Genomic DNA, 16,263 nt, shown 5'->3' on the forward strand with positions numbered 1-16,263 from the left:
CTCGTTCCGTTTTTGACAATATATTCTCTCTCTATATTTAATATTTAAATAATTTACATTAACTTTTACTTTCTACATATTTCTTAATTTACGTGTTCAAAAGTAATGAAATATTTGTAATAGAAGGGAGTAACCATAAAATTCAACCATTAGTTTAAAAAATGTTGAGACATAAATGAAAGTACACATGCTTATTTTTTGTATGAATCCAATTTTAACGTAAAAGAGAAAACAAACTCAATTTCAACAAATATAAATAACACATGGCAAGAACAAACTTATTGGATAAATGAAGTAAAACAAACCCTTTATTTTAAGCTAAGAAATTCCCCCAAAAACAATGGCTTCTCAGCTATAAAATCACACTCACACCCACCATTTTGTCTTACCAAACAACTCTATAGAGTTTCAGTAAGAAGAAACAAACAACTGTTTTGCAGTTTCTTTTGATTTCACATCCATGGCGGAGAGCAAGGAGGAGGATGTTAAGCTCGGAGCAAACAAGTTCACGGAGAAACAGCCGCTGGGCACCGCCGCGCAGACAGACAAGGACTACAAGGAGCCGCCGCCGGCTCCGCTGTTCGAAGCAGGAGAGCTGAAATCGTGGTCGTTTTACCGGGCTGGGATTGCGGAATTCGTCGCCACTTTCTTGTTTCTTTACATCACGGTGTTGACGGTGATGGGCGTGGGCAGAGCCAAGAACAAATGCGCCTCTGTAGGGATTCAGGGCATTGCTTGGGCCTTTGGTGGCATGATCTTCTCTCTCGTCTACTGCACTGCTGGCATCTCAGGTCTCTCTCTGATCTCTCTTGTGTGTGTGTGTGTGTGTGTAGAAATAGTTGAATACTGCATGCTTGTGTTAGTTTTGTACTCGAACTATTTTGTGGAATCGACCTATTGAGGGATGCTACATGCTTTTTTTCCTCTGTTTCTTTATGAAATTCTTAGAGGCTCTTTATTGTTCTCTGTCACTGCTTATTTATCTCCATAAATAAAGATGCAATCTTGATGAGGGTTTGTCATGAAATCTGATGTTCGTATCTAATTCTTGAAATCCCTTTTGGTAATGCTTAGTCTTGACACACAATTTAGGCAAATTTGTTTTTCATGTTTCTCTCTCTCTGTGTGTGTAGAGAGAGAGTTAAAAAAACTGAAATTTTGTATTCAACAATTGTGGCATGAAATCTGCTCTTAGTGTTTGTGTTTTTGGGGAATCGACCTATTGAGGGTTGCTACATGCTTTCTCCACCGGTTTTTTTGAAATTTTTAGAGGCTCTTTATTGTTCCGTATCAATGCTTATGTATCTCTCCATAAATAAAGATTCAATCTTGACGAGGGTTTATCATGAAATCTGATGTTTCTTCCTAATTCCTGAGATCCCTTTTGGTAATTACATAGTCTTGACATAAAATTTAGGTGAATTAATTATGTTTGAATCACAGGAGGGCACATCAATCCAGCTGTGACATTCGGGTTGTTCTTGGCGAGGAAGCTCTCGTTGACCCGGGCTGTGTTCTACATGGTGATGCAGTGCCTTGGAGCCATCTGTGGAGCTGGAGTGGTGAAGGGTTTCATGAAGGGGCCCTATGAGACACTCAAAGGAGGTGCCAACTTCGTCAGCCATGGCTACACCAAGGGCGATGGCCTTGGTGCTGAGATTGTCGGCACCTTTGTCCTCGTCTACACCGTCTTCTCCGCCACTGATGCCAAGAGAAGTGCCAGAGACTCACATGTCCCTGTATGTGTCTTGAAATTGAACATATATATATCTCATGAAATCAGCACTGATTTTGGTTTTCTTGATTTTGTGTGAATGTGGTATTGTGAAATTTCTGATTGGTTTCATTTCTAGTTAAATGATTCTTATCTGCTTCTGTAGTCATAAATGAGACTACAGTTGAGATGGATGGAGCAAACATGCTCTATGCATCACAGGCTAACATGTTTTCATCGTTAGTTACTTGATTCTTGGATTTCCTATCTTCTTTTTTTGTATAAATTGCAGGCTTCTAGCTTGTTTCATTAATCTTTCACAGTATTGAATAGAAAAGATGACAAATATATCACATTTGATGCTCTATGATCATGAAAAAAAGTTTAGTGTTGGACATTGTCGACTTGGCTGTAGGAAGTGAGCTCGTTTACATCATTGAAAGTTGATACTCATCATCCCGGTTAGATCATAAATAAGAATTGATTTGGATTTTGAAGTATTAGTATCCATAAAAGTCGATGATTTAATCGTGATGTTTGCCTGTTGTGTTTGGAAATGAACATGTTGAAGCAAGCAACATGTTTAGTTATGAAATTTGATGTTGCAGATTTTGGCTCCTCTCCCCATTGGCTTCGCTGTTTTCCTCGTTCATTTGGCCACCATTCCCATCACCGGAACTGGCATCAACCCAGCCCGGAGCCTCGGAGCCGCCATCATCTACAACCGAGGTCACGCATGGGACGACCACGTAAGTAACTCTCTCTACATCTTTAATTACAAATGGGTACATCCTCACAAATCTGGTGTATGTATACCTATAATATCCTTACTTCTAAGAATAATTTGGTGCTATACCTATAATTGAGTGGACTAATAAAAAGGTTAATTGCATATAAATTAACTTACAAAGAATTTTCATTTTTCACATCAACTTTAAAATTTAGGTTAAAAGTACTCAACTATTAATATTTTTTTTTTCATTTTTCAACTTTGAAATCCTAAGTGTCCAAATTCGTCAATTACTAAAACGACGTCGGTTTGCAAAGTTAGCAAAATGGGCAAGATAGCATCATTCCAGACGGTAAAATGAGAAAAAAAAAATAGAAGTTGGATAATCTTAATATAGATTTTAAAGTTGGTATGCAAAATGAGAAACTTTTAAAAATTCAGTAATTTATATGCAATTAAGTCTTAATAAAATAGTCATTTTAGAATAATAAAAGATAAAGCTAACCACTAATATAAAAAAAATATTCCCTCTGTCCTGTATATGTAGGTTTGTTTTCCTTTTGGTAATGTTTCATTTATATAGGTTTATTTCCATAAAAGTAATGTTTTTTTGCTCATTTACTATTATATCCCTATTTAATTTTTTAATTTATTTCAACTTTAATTCATCATTAAATAATAAATATGGGCATATTAGGAAGTTTACTAATATATTTTCATTTCCAATAATTTTTCTTAATACTTGTGTAAAGTCCAATCAGTCTATATATATGGGACGAATGGAGTATAAAAATATAATCACTTCTACTATTTTACCCCTTAAATTCACCACCAAAATAGGTTTAGATTTGAATTTCTTTTTAAATAGAGTAATTCACAAACCAAGAACAAGTTTGGTTATGAAATTTATTCCTGGTTTTGAATTGTCTTATCAAGAATAGGTTTGGTTGTGGATTAGTCTTTGAATTCATCAATTAAGAGCAAACCGATATTTTTGTTTTCTTTATAGCTATTTTTTATATTTATAACATGAAAACGACTATTTTCATTTACTCAATCTGTCCACAAAAAATTATTGCCACATTGTGGATGATCCGAGTTTTAATTAATAAAATGTGAGTGAAATTGTTAGTAGAGTAAGGGTCTCACTTTAAATGTGGGAGAAGTTGTGTGTGCTCTACTACTATAAATGGAATTAGCAATTTTTTTGTGGTCAGAGGGAGTATTAACACTGTATATTAATCTAGGTTTTACTTATTTTGTTTGATATAAGATAAAAATCCTTTATCTTGGATGTCTGTGGAGTGAATGAGATTAATTGTGACTGAAACTCGTAGTACTAATTTGTTCCTCAGTGGATCTTCTGGGTCGGGCCGTTCATCGGAGCGGCTCTTGCTGCCGTGTACCACCAGATAGTCATCAGAGCCATTCCTTTCAAGAGCAGGGCTTGATTTCAAACTGTTTCCTCATGCATTTTACTCTATCTCTCTTTGTGTTTGAAAACACTGAAATTTGTGTGTAAATTATGAGAGGCTCTATGTATGTATCTTATGTTTCTTATTAATGAAAACAAGTATTCTAACAGTTTCCTATTCTTTCTCTCCATTCATAGTAACACAAGTATTGATATTTTAGCTAAAGATTGGCTTGGCTTGATTTCTTTTTTATTATATTCCTAATTTTAATTGGAAGACTATTCGTTTTTCTTTTTGGGAAGGATTTGGGTATCTATTTTGTTTAACATGTCTTACAGACCACTAAATTGAAAGTAACTTTATAAGACCAAATAAAATGCACTTGGAATTCTCTATCCAACTTATGATGCAATAATAATTTTATATTTTATATTATTGAATACTTTCTGTTAATGTTAAAGCGACGCCCTCAATATTGAATAGTATGTTGATAAATCCTTATCTGCATTCCATAATTAAATTCAATTATAGTTCATCAACCTCCATTTGTTTTTATTTATTCTTTTGGGAGAGGGAACGCATGGTAAATGAAAAAGAACATATGCATTAGAAAAACCACAAGCACTTCTAGATAACCAATGAGCACCTACTATGACCTCACACTTAATGTAACGAGCCGGGACGGAGCTAAAAATTAAGTTTGGGGGGTAACGAGTCGGGACGGAGCTAGAAATTAAGTTTGGGGGGGAGGGTTGAACTTGTATGGGGTTCGGTAGCTCTAGAGCCTTTTTTTTTTTGGCATTCCGTATATTTAAGGCATTTTTTTACTAAAATACAAGCATAATAGTAATAATAATGAACAACATTTTCATAGATTATATAGTTTCAATATATTACAAATTAGTTTCAATACATTACAATTTTTTTTGAACATTTCGTATATTTTAGTGTAACACCTCAATTCTAGAATGAATAAATACAATCGAGGTGCAACCAATTCATATAAATAACATAAGGGAAAATCCTTGTTGTTACCAAATAGAAGGTAGCAAGTCGGGCTATGCCCCTTTGGATCACAAGTTTTGTTTTATGCTTGTAATAACCGGTATTCATTAGCATAAAACTAGGAGTTAAGTGCTTAAAGCTCAATCGGAGATGTTATTCTCAATCTAACATGAAAGTCTTAAGTTGAGAAAACAAAAGACAAATAAGAGTTATTGCTACAGCGGAAGTCTAAATAAGAAGTTGAATCCTAACCTCAGCTTAGTTCCGTTCAGCACCGGCCAGCCAACCTGAAAATATTTGAAAGTATTTTTGGGCTAAGTACTAATGTATTCAGTGGGCAAGCATTTTCATAAACATTTCATATTTTCGTAAAGACAGTTTATCCAATCATAATTGACATAACTTAGAAGGTTTTAAATTGAAAGAGCTTATAAACATGTTAAAATAATTTCTTTCATTTGTGCGCACATGTCACACTCCCTTTTCGTTACTCGCTGTGATCCTGGACCTTTTAGCCACCGACGGATCCATTACTCCTGCTTACTTGAACTGAGGGCGTAACCCAGCCAAGTTCCCATTTGGGACCCAATGCTCCGAAACGCAATCCCGTCGAGCACCCTTATAACGCCTCATACATGATTAATGCCCGAATGGAAATCAACCTACCGAGTCAGCTAATAGGTGTACACAATTCTTTAATAACGTGTTAGGCCAAGAGAGAACCTCGATCGATTAACTTATACGAGCCTTAAACGAAGCAGAGTGCACAAAATATTTTATTGGATAAACAGTTTGCATTTCATTGAAACATTTAGAGCTTAATAACTCAATCATACTTTATACATTTAGAAAGTAAGCCTACCTAGATAGGCAAAGCCTGAAGAATATAATCACATAAACGCATCTCGGAAAAGCAGCGGTATTCCCCTTGGTCCACAAAGCCTATAATAAATTCTATTCTTAATAGGTCTCGTGAAGCTAACCTTATTTCTTAGTGAGTGTGCTTAACATTTCTAATTCATCACGCCGAGTTTTCAAATTTAATAAATAAATAATTGAAAACTAAATTCTTGAGTTAAGGACACCGACAATATCCTTACTCGATTTTCTTTAATAATTGGATTTATGAAAACCAATTTAAATTATAAATACTTTTATTGTAAAACGCTAATGCAATTTCATGACATGCTTAAACATATAATAAGTAATTATACTTTAAATATGCACATAATAATATAATATTATTATGCAATCTTTGTTTAAAAATAATAATTAATCATTCTTTAAAATAAATAAATAAAATGCAGCCCAAGTTAATTAAAAGCAAAGGCCCCAAACTCAATTAAATAAAATAGCCCATCTCAAAATTTTTAGGCAGCAGCCGAATTGTTAGTAAAATCGGCCCAAAGAATAAAATGCACAGGCCCAATCATTAAAAAAAGTCCAACTCTATTTCCCATTTCCCTTTCACAAATCTGCTCCCCCTTTTCGTCTCTCTCTCTCACACGACACACACACAGCGGCACAGCCCTCCTCCCATCTTCTCCGACGACAATGGCCATCGCCGGTCGTCTCTCCGGCGCAGCAGCAACCTCGGAACAGCCACAGCCACCGCCGATTCTGCTCTCCCTTCTCACGTAACTCATCTCCCCCCATCTCCCGACACACACACAACACTCAAACTCAGACGGCGACGTGCCCTTTAGCAAACGCCGCGCCGCCTCCGCCTTTCGCCGCCGAGCCCAGCCCAAAAGCCCCTCTCTCTGCACTCTGACGACCATAGCAACGTCTCGGTCGACAATGCTACCGCCTCCCTCTCTCTCTCTCTCCTGGGTCCGATCGGCAGCAGCTGAGCCGCCGCCGACGCTCCTCCCTCTCCTCTGCTCAACTTCGGCCGACAGCACTTCCCAGCGAGCAGCAGCCACCACCGCCCATTTTCCCTGTTCTTACTCAGACGGCAGCAACGAGCCACCGCCGACTCTACCCGATTCTAACTTCACACTCACAGCGAGCAGCAGCCACCCGATTGTAGTTGTAGGAGATGACATGATATGACTAATAAAAACTCTTCTAATAAAAATGATCTGTAATGTAATATTTGGGTATCGCTAATTAAATGCTCGTGTAAAAATCATTAATACTCAAACTTAAATAAATATGCCATATATGCACAAGATTTTAGATAATTAAAATTTACAAAAGTTTTATAAATATTTTTTGTTGGAATTAAAATAAACTCGTTTTTATTCTTCAACGTGAATTGTCTCATAATTCTAAGTATAAAAAAATTACTTTAAATTTAGCTAGCAAAAATGGGGTATTACATTTAGGCATTTTTTAATCTAAATAACAATATTTTCATAGATTATATAGTTTTAAAATAACACGATTATCCTTAAAGTTAAGTGTATATATGAATGAATATAACAAGTAAATCAACTTTTGTATAACAAAGTTCTTTTATAATAGATATAGACATATATTTATGAGTAGTGATATTTGAACACCAGGTGTACGTTACACCTGGTACAAAATCGGTTTTTTACTTGATTAGAGTGTGGGCCGGTTTTATGAATTTAGTATATTTACTGATTTATCCTTGATTTATTCTATCCATTTTATTTCTTTTTTTTCTACCATTTTATGTACAGTTTTTCAGTTTTTCGGCCATTTCAATTTGTATCCTTTGTTTTCAGTTAATTACTTTGTTTCCTTGCGTGTTTTTTAAGCCTTTGTTTCTTTATTTTTATGTTTTTATTTTGGGAAATTTTATAATTTATATAATTTGATTTTTTTTTATTTTTTTGTTCGGTTTTGATTTTGATTTATTTGTTTTTAAATTTAATCATTGATTTGTTACCAATAATTTAGTGTTTCTTGTTATAATAATTCTAGGTTTCTTTCTAGCTATTTTTTTTTTCTAAATTAATATTATTATTTTTTTCAAAAAATATTTCTCCTAAATTTTGTGTTTATTTGTTTTTTATTAATTTGTTTCAACTAATTTTGTGTTTCTCCTTAAAATAATACTAGATTTGTTTTTGGATATTATTTTTTAATTTTTTCGAAAATTAGATTTTTTTTATAAGATAAAAATAATATTATTTATTTTTATCTAATATAAAATTATGTTATAATTTCGGATATTTATATTGCTAATTTGTTTCCTATTATTAATTAATTAATTAAATTTTAGGATTTGTTAGGATTTGTTTTTCCCAGTTATTTATTTGCAAAATAAAAACAAAATCAACTCCTATATCTATCCATATTAGGTTTTTAATAAGTTTTTTAATTTTGTAATATTCAAATTCGTTTTTTTATGGTTTGTTATTTTTCAAATAAAATATTAATTAATTGAAGTAAATTAGTGAATATGAGAAAAAAAATGATTGATACGAATGTATTTCGCTCGCAAGACTATTTAACATAGACTTGAATGAAAAACTATGTATTATTGTTAATAATACAATGAGGTGAAATGATTCATATGGTTCATATGAATATATTTCGCTCGCGATAGTATGTAACGAAGTCGATTCAATTCAGTTATTTCAATTATATAATTACACTTTATGAACGTTCAATTTAATTATTTCGACTTCAAGTGTATGTTATATAGTTTTCCGCGCAACCTCTCTACGTTTTTTTTTTCTTTGAAAATCACTAATTCTTTAAACTTTATTTCATTGCGTATACTTTATTTTTTTTAAATTCACAAATTTATTTCAATTATATTATTCAACTTTATTACATTGAGTATAGTTATACGAGTTCATTACTCACACTATTTATTTTTATAATAATACAAAAATTTATTATTATATCGCGTTTAATACTATATTATAATTCATTGTCTTCAAATATTTGTTATATAGTTCTCCGAGCAAAATACCACCGTATGATTCATTTTTATTTTTCAAATTCACTAATTTATTTCAATTAATTAATACAACTTTATTTCATTTACTATAATTATTTCATATTATTAAATCTCGTTTAATACTATATTATAATTCATTGTATTCAACTATATGTTATATAGATTCCAATAAAAATCTCTGCGTACGATTGACTATACTTTATTTTTTATTCCAACTTAAATAATATTTCTATTATATAATTAAACTTGATGAATGTTGAGTTTAATTATTTTGACTTCAATACTATATTATAATATATGGTCTTCAAGTATATTGTTATATTGTTATATGACAATCAACTAATTAATTAATTTTTTTTCATTCAGTATAACTATTTCGACTTCGTTACTCAAATGATCGTGGTTCATTTTGTTATCATCATATCGATTACAATATTTCACTAATTTATTTCAATTAATTAATTCAACTCTATTTCATTGGGTATAATTATTTGTTATTATTATATCGCGTTTAATACTATATTATAATACATTGTCTACAAGTATATGTTATATAGTTTTCCGAGCAATATCCCATCGTATTCACAATTTTTTTTCCAACTTCACTAATTTATTTTATTTAATTAATTAAACTTTATTTATTACTATTATATCGCGTTAACTGCATTATTATAATACTTTTAATCCAAATATATGTTATTTATTTTTTCGATCGATACCCCATCATATGATTCATTTTATTTTTATTTCTAATGCTTCACTAATGCGGTTGCCACTACCGGACAAGGTGGCAAAGTATAACTCACATATTATTGAGGTCTCCCAGGTTCAAATCCACCAAGCACCTTTTTCTTGTATTTTAGTTTTTTTTTTCAAATCGTCTTCGATTTTTTTAAAAATATTGGAAAAAATATATATAAATGAAAACAAATCTAGGATTATTTCCCCCAATCACCTTTTTCTTGTATTTCATTTTTTTTAAATAAAAACATCTTCAAAATGTTTTTTTAATATTGGAAAAAAAATATATATATATATATAAATGAAAAAAATATAGGATTATTTTGAATATGTCTTCATTTACTTGGCCAACATATATATTCCTTCATTTTTAATAAAATTTCCTTCATTTTGAAGACAATGTATTATAATATAATATTGAAGTCGCTTTGATAATAAGAAAATGAACTACTATAATGTAAATAATGAAGTTGAAATAATTATACTTAATGAATTAATTAATTGAATGCGCATAGCGAAGTTTTTTAAAAAATATGAATCATATGATGGGACATCAATCGAAAAACTAAAATAACATATACTTTATTGAACGCGATATAACAATAAGAAAATGAAGTATTATAGTGTGAGTAATGGGAAAAAAAAAATGAATCAGACGCATGGATTTTGGTCATAAAACTATATAACATATACTTTATTTGAATATATTATAATCGAGTATTGTAATCGATATGATAATAAAGAAATGAACCACTATTGTGTGAGTAACGAAGGCGAAATAATTAGTTGAAATTAATTAGTGAAATTGTAATAAAAAATGAATCATATGATGGGACGTCGATCGAAAAACTACATATACTTTGTTAAAAGCGATATAATAATAAGAAAATGAACTACTATAGTGTGAGTAATGAAAACGAAAATTAATTCAAGTCAATCATACGGTGGGATTTTGCTCGTAAAACTATATAACATATACTTTAATTTATTAGAATATATTATAATCAAGTATTGTAATCGATATGATGATAACAAAATGAACCACTATTGTGTGAGTAACGAAGTTGAAATAATTATACTCGATGAAATAAAGCTTAATTAATTAGTGAAGTTGTAATAAAAAATGAATTCTATAAGATAAATATAATAAAGGAAATTTTATTAAAAATGAAGGAGTATATATGTTGGCCAAGTAAATGAAGACATCTACAAAATTAAATATATTATAATATTTTTTTAATGGAGGGGGGTGAATTTTTTTTCTTTTCAATAATCACACGACAACAACACATAAGTTAATTTCCAATCATGAATTAATGTGTCTACCATTGTCAGGTAAGGTGACAAAGTATCATTCACATGTAATGGAGGTCGCGAGTTCGAAGCCTCCATGCTCCTTAAAGAGGGGGGTGTTTTTTATTTTTTCAATAATTACGCGACAGCAACACATAAGTTAATTTCCAACCATGAATTAATGTAGTTGCCAGTACCGGGTAAGGTGGCAAAGTATCATTCATATGTAATGGAGGTTGTGGGTTTGAATCCTCCAGGGTGATTTTTTTTTTTTAATTTTTTTTAATTTTTAATTGTGCATCTCTTTTCCCTTAAGTTATACTCCTCTTAATTTTTTTTTTGGTTCCTTAAGATTGTCAACATCTGGTGTGCATTCAAGCTCTTTAATCTAATAAACTTACGTAAGAATTTTAAATTTAAGTAAAAAAAAAAGATTACTTAATTATTTACAAGTATTAATATTACTTACTTATTAGTGGAAAAAAAATCATAATTTTTGAAAAAATAAAAATAAAATTTCCAAGGAAAAATAATATGTGAGGAATCAAATCTACAATTATTTTTAGGATAATCCTTAAATATGTGTAAACAAATGAATAAAAACATTATCGAAAAATATAAATAATAGAATTTTCAGAAAAAAAAATAATATGCGTGGAAAAAAATCTTGTATTATTTTAGGAGAATCTCTAAATTAGTGGAAACAAATCTAGGATTATTTTGTGTAGAATGAGAATATCTAAATTAGTGAAAACAAATCTAGGATTATTTTTAGAAGAATATCCAAATTAGTGGAAACAAATAAAAATAACATAATTTTTGAAAAAAATAAAAAAATAAATCTTCAGAAAAAACTAACATAATTTTCGAATATAAAAATACAAAATTTCAGAAGAAAAAAATATTTTCAAAACAATAAAAAAATAATATGTGGAAACAAAAATAGGATTATTTTTAGGAGAGTCATAAAATTAGTGGAAACAAATAAATAAAACATAATTTTCGAATATAAATAAATAATTTAATCATCAATAAAAATAAATAATATTAATTTCGGAAAAAAAAAGCTGGAAACAAATATAGGATTATTTTAACAGGAAACAAATAATCATAAGAATTCCAGAAATAAACTATTAATATCATTTATATAATTTTCGAAAATCAAAAATCAAAAAATAAGGAAAGAAAAAACAATAAATAAGAAAACTGAAAACATAAATTTCGGATATCTAAAAAACGAAAAATACAAAACAATAATATGAGTATACTTAATAAGGGATAAATTAGTAAATAAACAAATCACTCTAAAACCGGCTAATTATGGGTTAATGAGAATCGGCCGGTTTTGACCGAGTGTACATGACACTTGGTGTCCATTTAGCATTTCCGTATATTTATATAGAAAAATTTATGCTACATACCTTATGTGGGCTCCTTATGTGAGCACTGCTCACGTTTAGCATTCGTTAGCGTTATCTTTTTTGTTTTAGACATTTACTTTTATTCTAATACTTTATAAATTGTTATTGAGATCATTAATTTTATAAATTATATAAAAATCAAAGTCCAATTTGTTCATATTCCCATTAACTTCAAATAATTAATAAAAAAAACAAATTGAACTTTGATCTAAATATACTTAAACTTTAAAAATAAAAGAAAAGACAGCATATACGTCACTTAGAAGGTAAAACAACCCTACCTCCACCTCCGATCGTCCCAGCAGCGTGACTCCTCCGGCGCTTCCCTCCACCTACGATTCTTCCCCCTCCCCCGCCGATCATCCCAGCAGTATTAAAACACGGAGTGTCGATGCTGCTCGTGATCAACGAAGTCAACCAAATACACAAACTGGATCACCGCAGCCCACTACATAATGCAGAGAGCACAAATCTTGACTAGACTATAATAATTCAAATCTAAAAATTTCATATTAAAATCAACAACTCCATCTTCTCCTTTCCACTCGTCAATATTCAATAGTGATGTTGCTCCTCCTCCTCCTCTTCCTATTCCCTCAACTCTCGGCAGCAGCAGCGCTCTGCCACCCCGAAGACAGCCGCGCTGACAACATTCAAACACAGCTTCTCAAACCCCAACCCTTTCCCCACATGGGATCCTATCTTCGACTGCTGCGACTGCTATGGCGTCACCTGCAACGACACCACCACCCGCGTTATCGGCCTCGACATTGCCCCTTACCAAGCCCTGACCGGCACCAACCCTTCCTCTCTCGCCAATCTCACCCACCTCCAGAATCTCCGCCTCCACAAGATTCCCAACCTCGTCGGCCCAATCCCACCTTCACTCATCGAAATATCTCAGTTGAGATACCTTGTCATAAGCTGGACTAACATCTCCGGACCTGTACCACATTTTCTCGCCCACCTTAAGAATCTCGCATATCTCGACCTCTCCTTCAACCGCCTCTCCGCCTCAATCCCTCCTTCTCTTGCAACTCTCCCATTCCTCTTTGCCGTCGATTTGAGTAGCAACCAGCTCACCGGCCCCATCCCACAAACATTTGGACACTTCCCCAAAACTCCAGGATTCCCGGCGATCGTCCTATCTCACAACAAGTTGTCGACCCCACTTCTGTCTTCTTTGTCCAACGTAAACTTCTCGTTCGTCGATGTTTCTAGAAACAATATGTCGGGAGATGCATCGGTGTTCTTCGGTGAAGGAAAGATCACGAGCAGCATCGACATTTCGAGGAACGGGTTCGAGTTTGATCTACTGGGATGATCGGCGGTGGAGGCAATAATCGACGGAGGATATGGCGGGGGAGAGAGGAATCGAAGGTGGAGGGGGAAGTGCCACGCTGCTGGGACAATCGGAGGTAGGGTTGTTTTACCTTCTAAGTGACACATATGTTGTTTTTTCTTGGGTTAAGGTACAAATCCACCCTTGAAATGGAGGCCCTTAGAGCGTATACCCCTCATTCTCGACCTTGGCCTAAATACACCCCCAGAGTCCATAAAATGGGTGCATTTAAACCCAGCAAGTTAATGACCGTCTCTTGCTATTAACTTGCAAGGTTTAAATGCACCCTTTTTATGGACTCTGGGGGTGTATTTGGGCTAAGGTCGAAAATGGGGGTATACGCTCTATTCTTTAGCAAAGGACGAAAATTAAACAGCATTGCCATCTCCGGCCAACGAAAGCGCGTCGAACAGATTCCAGGGGTGCCAATTTCGCCTAAACCGGGAGAAGCTCGGGCTCGACCATTTTCCTTTGATCGTGTGCGTGCGAGTAAGGAAAGAGGAAAAGGGGGCGGCAACCATTTGTGTTTGTGAGCAGAGGATTCGACGATGATGAGAGATGAGAGAAGAGGACGACATCAGGGGTGAAGGCGGCGCCAACCTGACGAGGTGGCAGCCTCACCGGAGTTCAGAGAGAGATAAAATGTGGCGTTGATTTGAAATTGGCGAGAGAGAATGAGAATGATGTGTGCGCAGCCGTGAGTTTGAGGAGATGAGTACCATTTGTTTTTCTGCAATCGGCCGAACAACGGTGGCAGGCTGCCATGTCTCTGGTGGTGTGCGGCTAGGGCGGAACAGTGGTGGTCGGAGTTGTGGTGTGCGGTGGTCGTAATAGGAAGGGACGACCGGTGGGGGTTGGAGGGTTGCTGGGCAAATAAATTAAAAAAAAAAAAAAAAGAGTTAACGGCAAGAAATGATCGTTAACTTGTTGGGTTTAAATGCACCCTTTTTATACACTCTGGGGGTGTATTTGGGCCAAGGTCGAGAATGGAGGGTATACGCTCTAGGGGCCTCCACTTTAGGGGTGGATTTGTACCTTAACCCTTTTTTCTTTTATTTTTAAAGTTTACGTGTATTTAGTATTTTTTTTTTCTTTTATTTTTAATGCTGACGTGTACTAATGATATGACACTTGACTGGAACACGTCAAATATCGATCGCTGAAAAAATTTTGCGGGCCATAAATAAGAAAAAAAAAATGAATCGATGTGTATTATTTTGTAATTATGCTTAGGGTGAGATATTTTTGAGAAAATGCCCAAACGATGGGCCAAAAACTGATATTTATCCAAGTTAAAAATTATCCACGAATTCACAACTAACACTAATTTTAGTTGTGAATTCAAGCTTTAAAACTCGAATTCACAACTATTTAATTGTGAATTCGAGTTTTAAAGCTTGAATACACAACTAGAATTATTGTTAGTTGGGAATTCAAGGTTTAAACCTCAAATTCATGATTAGCATTATTTCTAGTCGTGAATTCAAGCTTTAAAACTCAAATTCACGACTACCACTATTTTTTAGGAATTCAAATTTTAAATTTTGAATTCATAACTAGCAATAGAGTTGGTTGTGAATTCGAGCTTTAAAACTCGAATTCACAACTAACACTGGCAATTTAGTTGTGCATCCATCAAATTGGTTGTGAATTTTAGTTTTAAAACTCGAATTCATAACCAAAACAACTAATTGTGAATTCAAGTTTTAAACTTAAATTCACAACTAACATTAACAATTCAATTGTGAATTCATCGAGCTAGTTGTAAATTCTAATTTTAATTGTAAACTTATAGATTTAGTTGTGAATTCAAAAACATTAAGTTGTTAATTCATTGATGTGATTGTGCATAAGAACATTAATCAAAATGTTCAAATTTCACAATCAAATCTCCCAAAGCCTCCTTCAAGATAACATTATGAAATTTATGTTTTAGGGCTCTCATTTTTTCGTTGGCTTTTCATTTTTAAACACTACCCCACAACACAATTAATTATTGTGGGACCCAAACTTCACTCTTTCACCATACATTTTTAAACATTACCCCACAATAATACCTTTAATGTGGAACTCAAACTCCACTCACAACATAATTTACTAATGTGGGACCCAAATTACACACTTTTACTACATATTTTGGGTTATTAGCCTGTAAATACACAAACTTTTTCAACTTTCTGAAAATTAACATGACTTTTATTTTCTGCTCACAAAAACATGAACTTAGTGTTTTTTTCTGATTTTTGACACCGACAAGAAAAAACTCTAATTTATTGTTGACGGGAAGGTCGGAATTCACTCTCCAATCAAAATAATGAATATAACTATTCTATTCAAGTGCATATTCCGTAGTCCACGTCATGTATTCCGGCCTCTACATCAATAATAAATAGAGTTTTTTATTAGCAATGTCAAAAATCAGAAAAAAAACGTTAAGTTCATGTATTTATGGGCAAAAAATAAAAGTCATGTTAAATTTCAAAAAGTTGAAAATTTTTGTGTATTTACAGGCTAATAACCCACATATTTTTAAACATTACTCCAAAATAACACATTTTATGTGGGGCCCAAACTCCTCGCACAACGCACTCACCTAACATTTCTTAAAACTCGCACCAAAAAAGTTGGGAAATATTGATCATGGATGAAGGGAGTATATATTAAACTAATTAAACTATGTTTGACTAATGAATTATTACCTAATATGCATTAATTTATT

The 16,263-nt window shown here is 32.9% G+C and overlaps 2 protein-coding genes and 1 pseudogene across 2 annotated transcripts in view; 2 read left to right on the forward strand and 1 right to left on the reverse strand.

The window, feature by feature from the left end:
* LOC130994894 (uncharacterized) overlaps positions 1-16,263 on the reverse strand; it is a 1,167,164-nt gene that overhangs the window by 19,645 nt on the left and 1,131,256 nt on the right. The window lies entirely within an intron of this gene.
* On the forward strand, positions 284-4,028 carry LOC130994924 (aquaporin PIP1-3). Its single transcript, XM_057920079.1, has 4 exons — positions 284-791; positions 1,444-1,739; positions 2,323-2,463; positions 3,800-4,028. Exons 1-4 carry the CDS (start codon positions 461-463, stop codon positions 3,893-3,895), a joined length of 864 nt encoding a protein of 287 aa, XP_057776062.1. The 5' UTR covers positions 284-460; the 3' UTR covers positions 3,896-4,028.
* LOC130994402 (polygalacturonase inhibitor 1-like) lies at positions 12,767-13,526 on the forward strand (annotated as a pseudogene).

The sequence above is a fragment of the Salvia miltiorrhiza genome, chromosome 7 (assembly GCF_028751815.1).
Source record: "Salvia miltiorrhiza cultivar Shanhuang (shh) chromosome 7, IMPLAD_Smil_shh, whole genome shotgun sequence".
NCBI lineage: Eukaryota > Viridiplantae > Streptophyta > Magnoliopsida > Lamiales > Lamiaceae > Salvia > Salvia miltiorrhiza.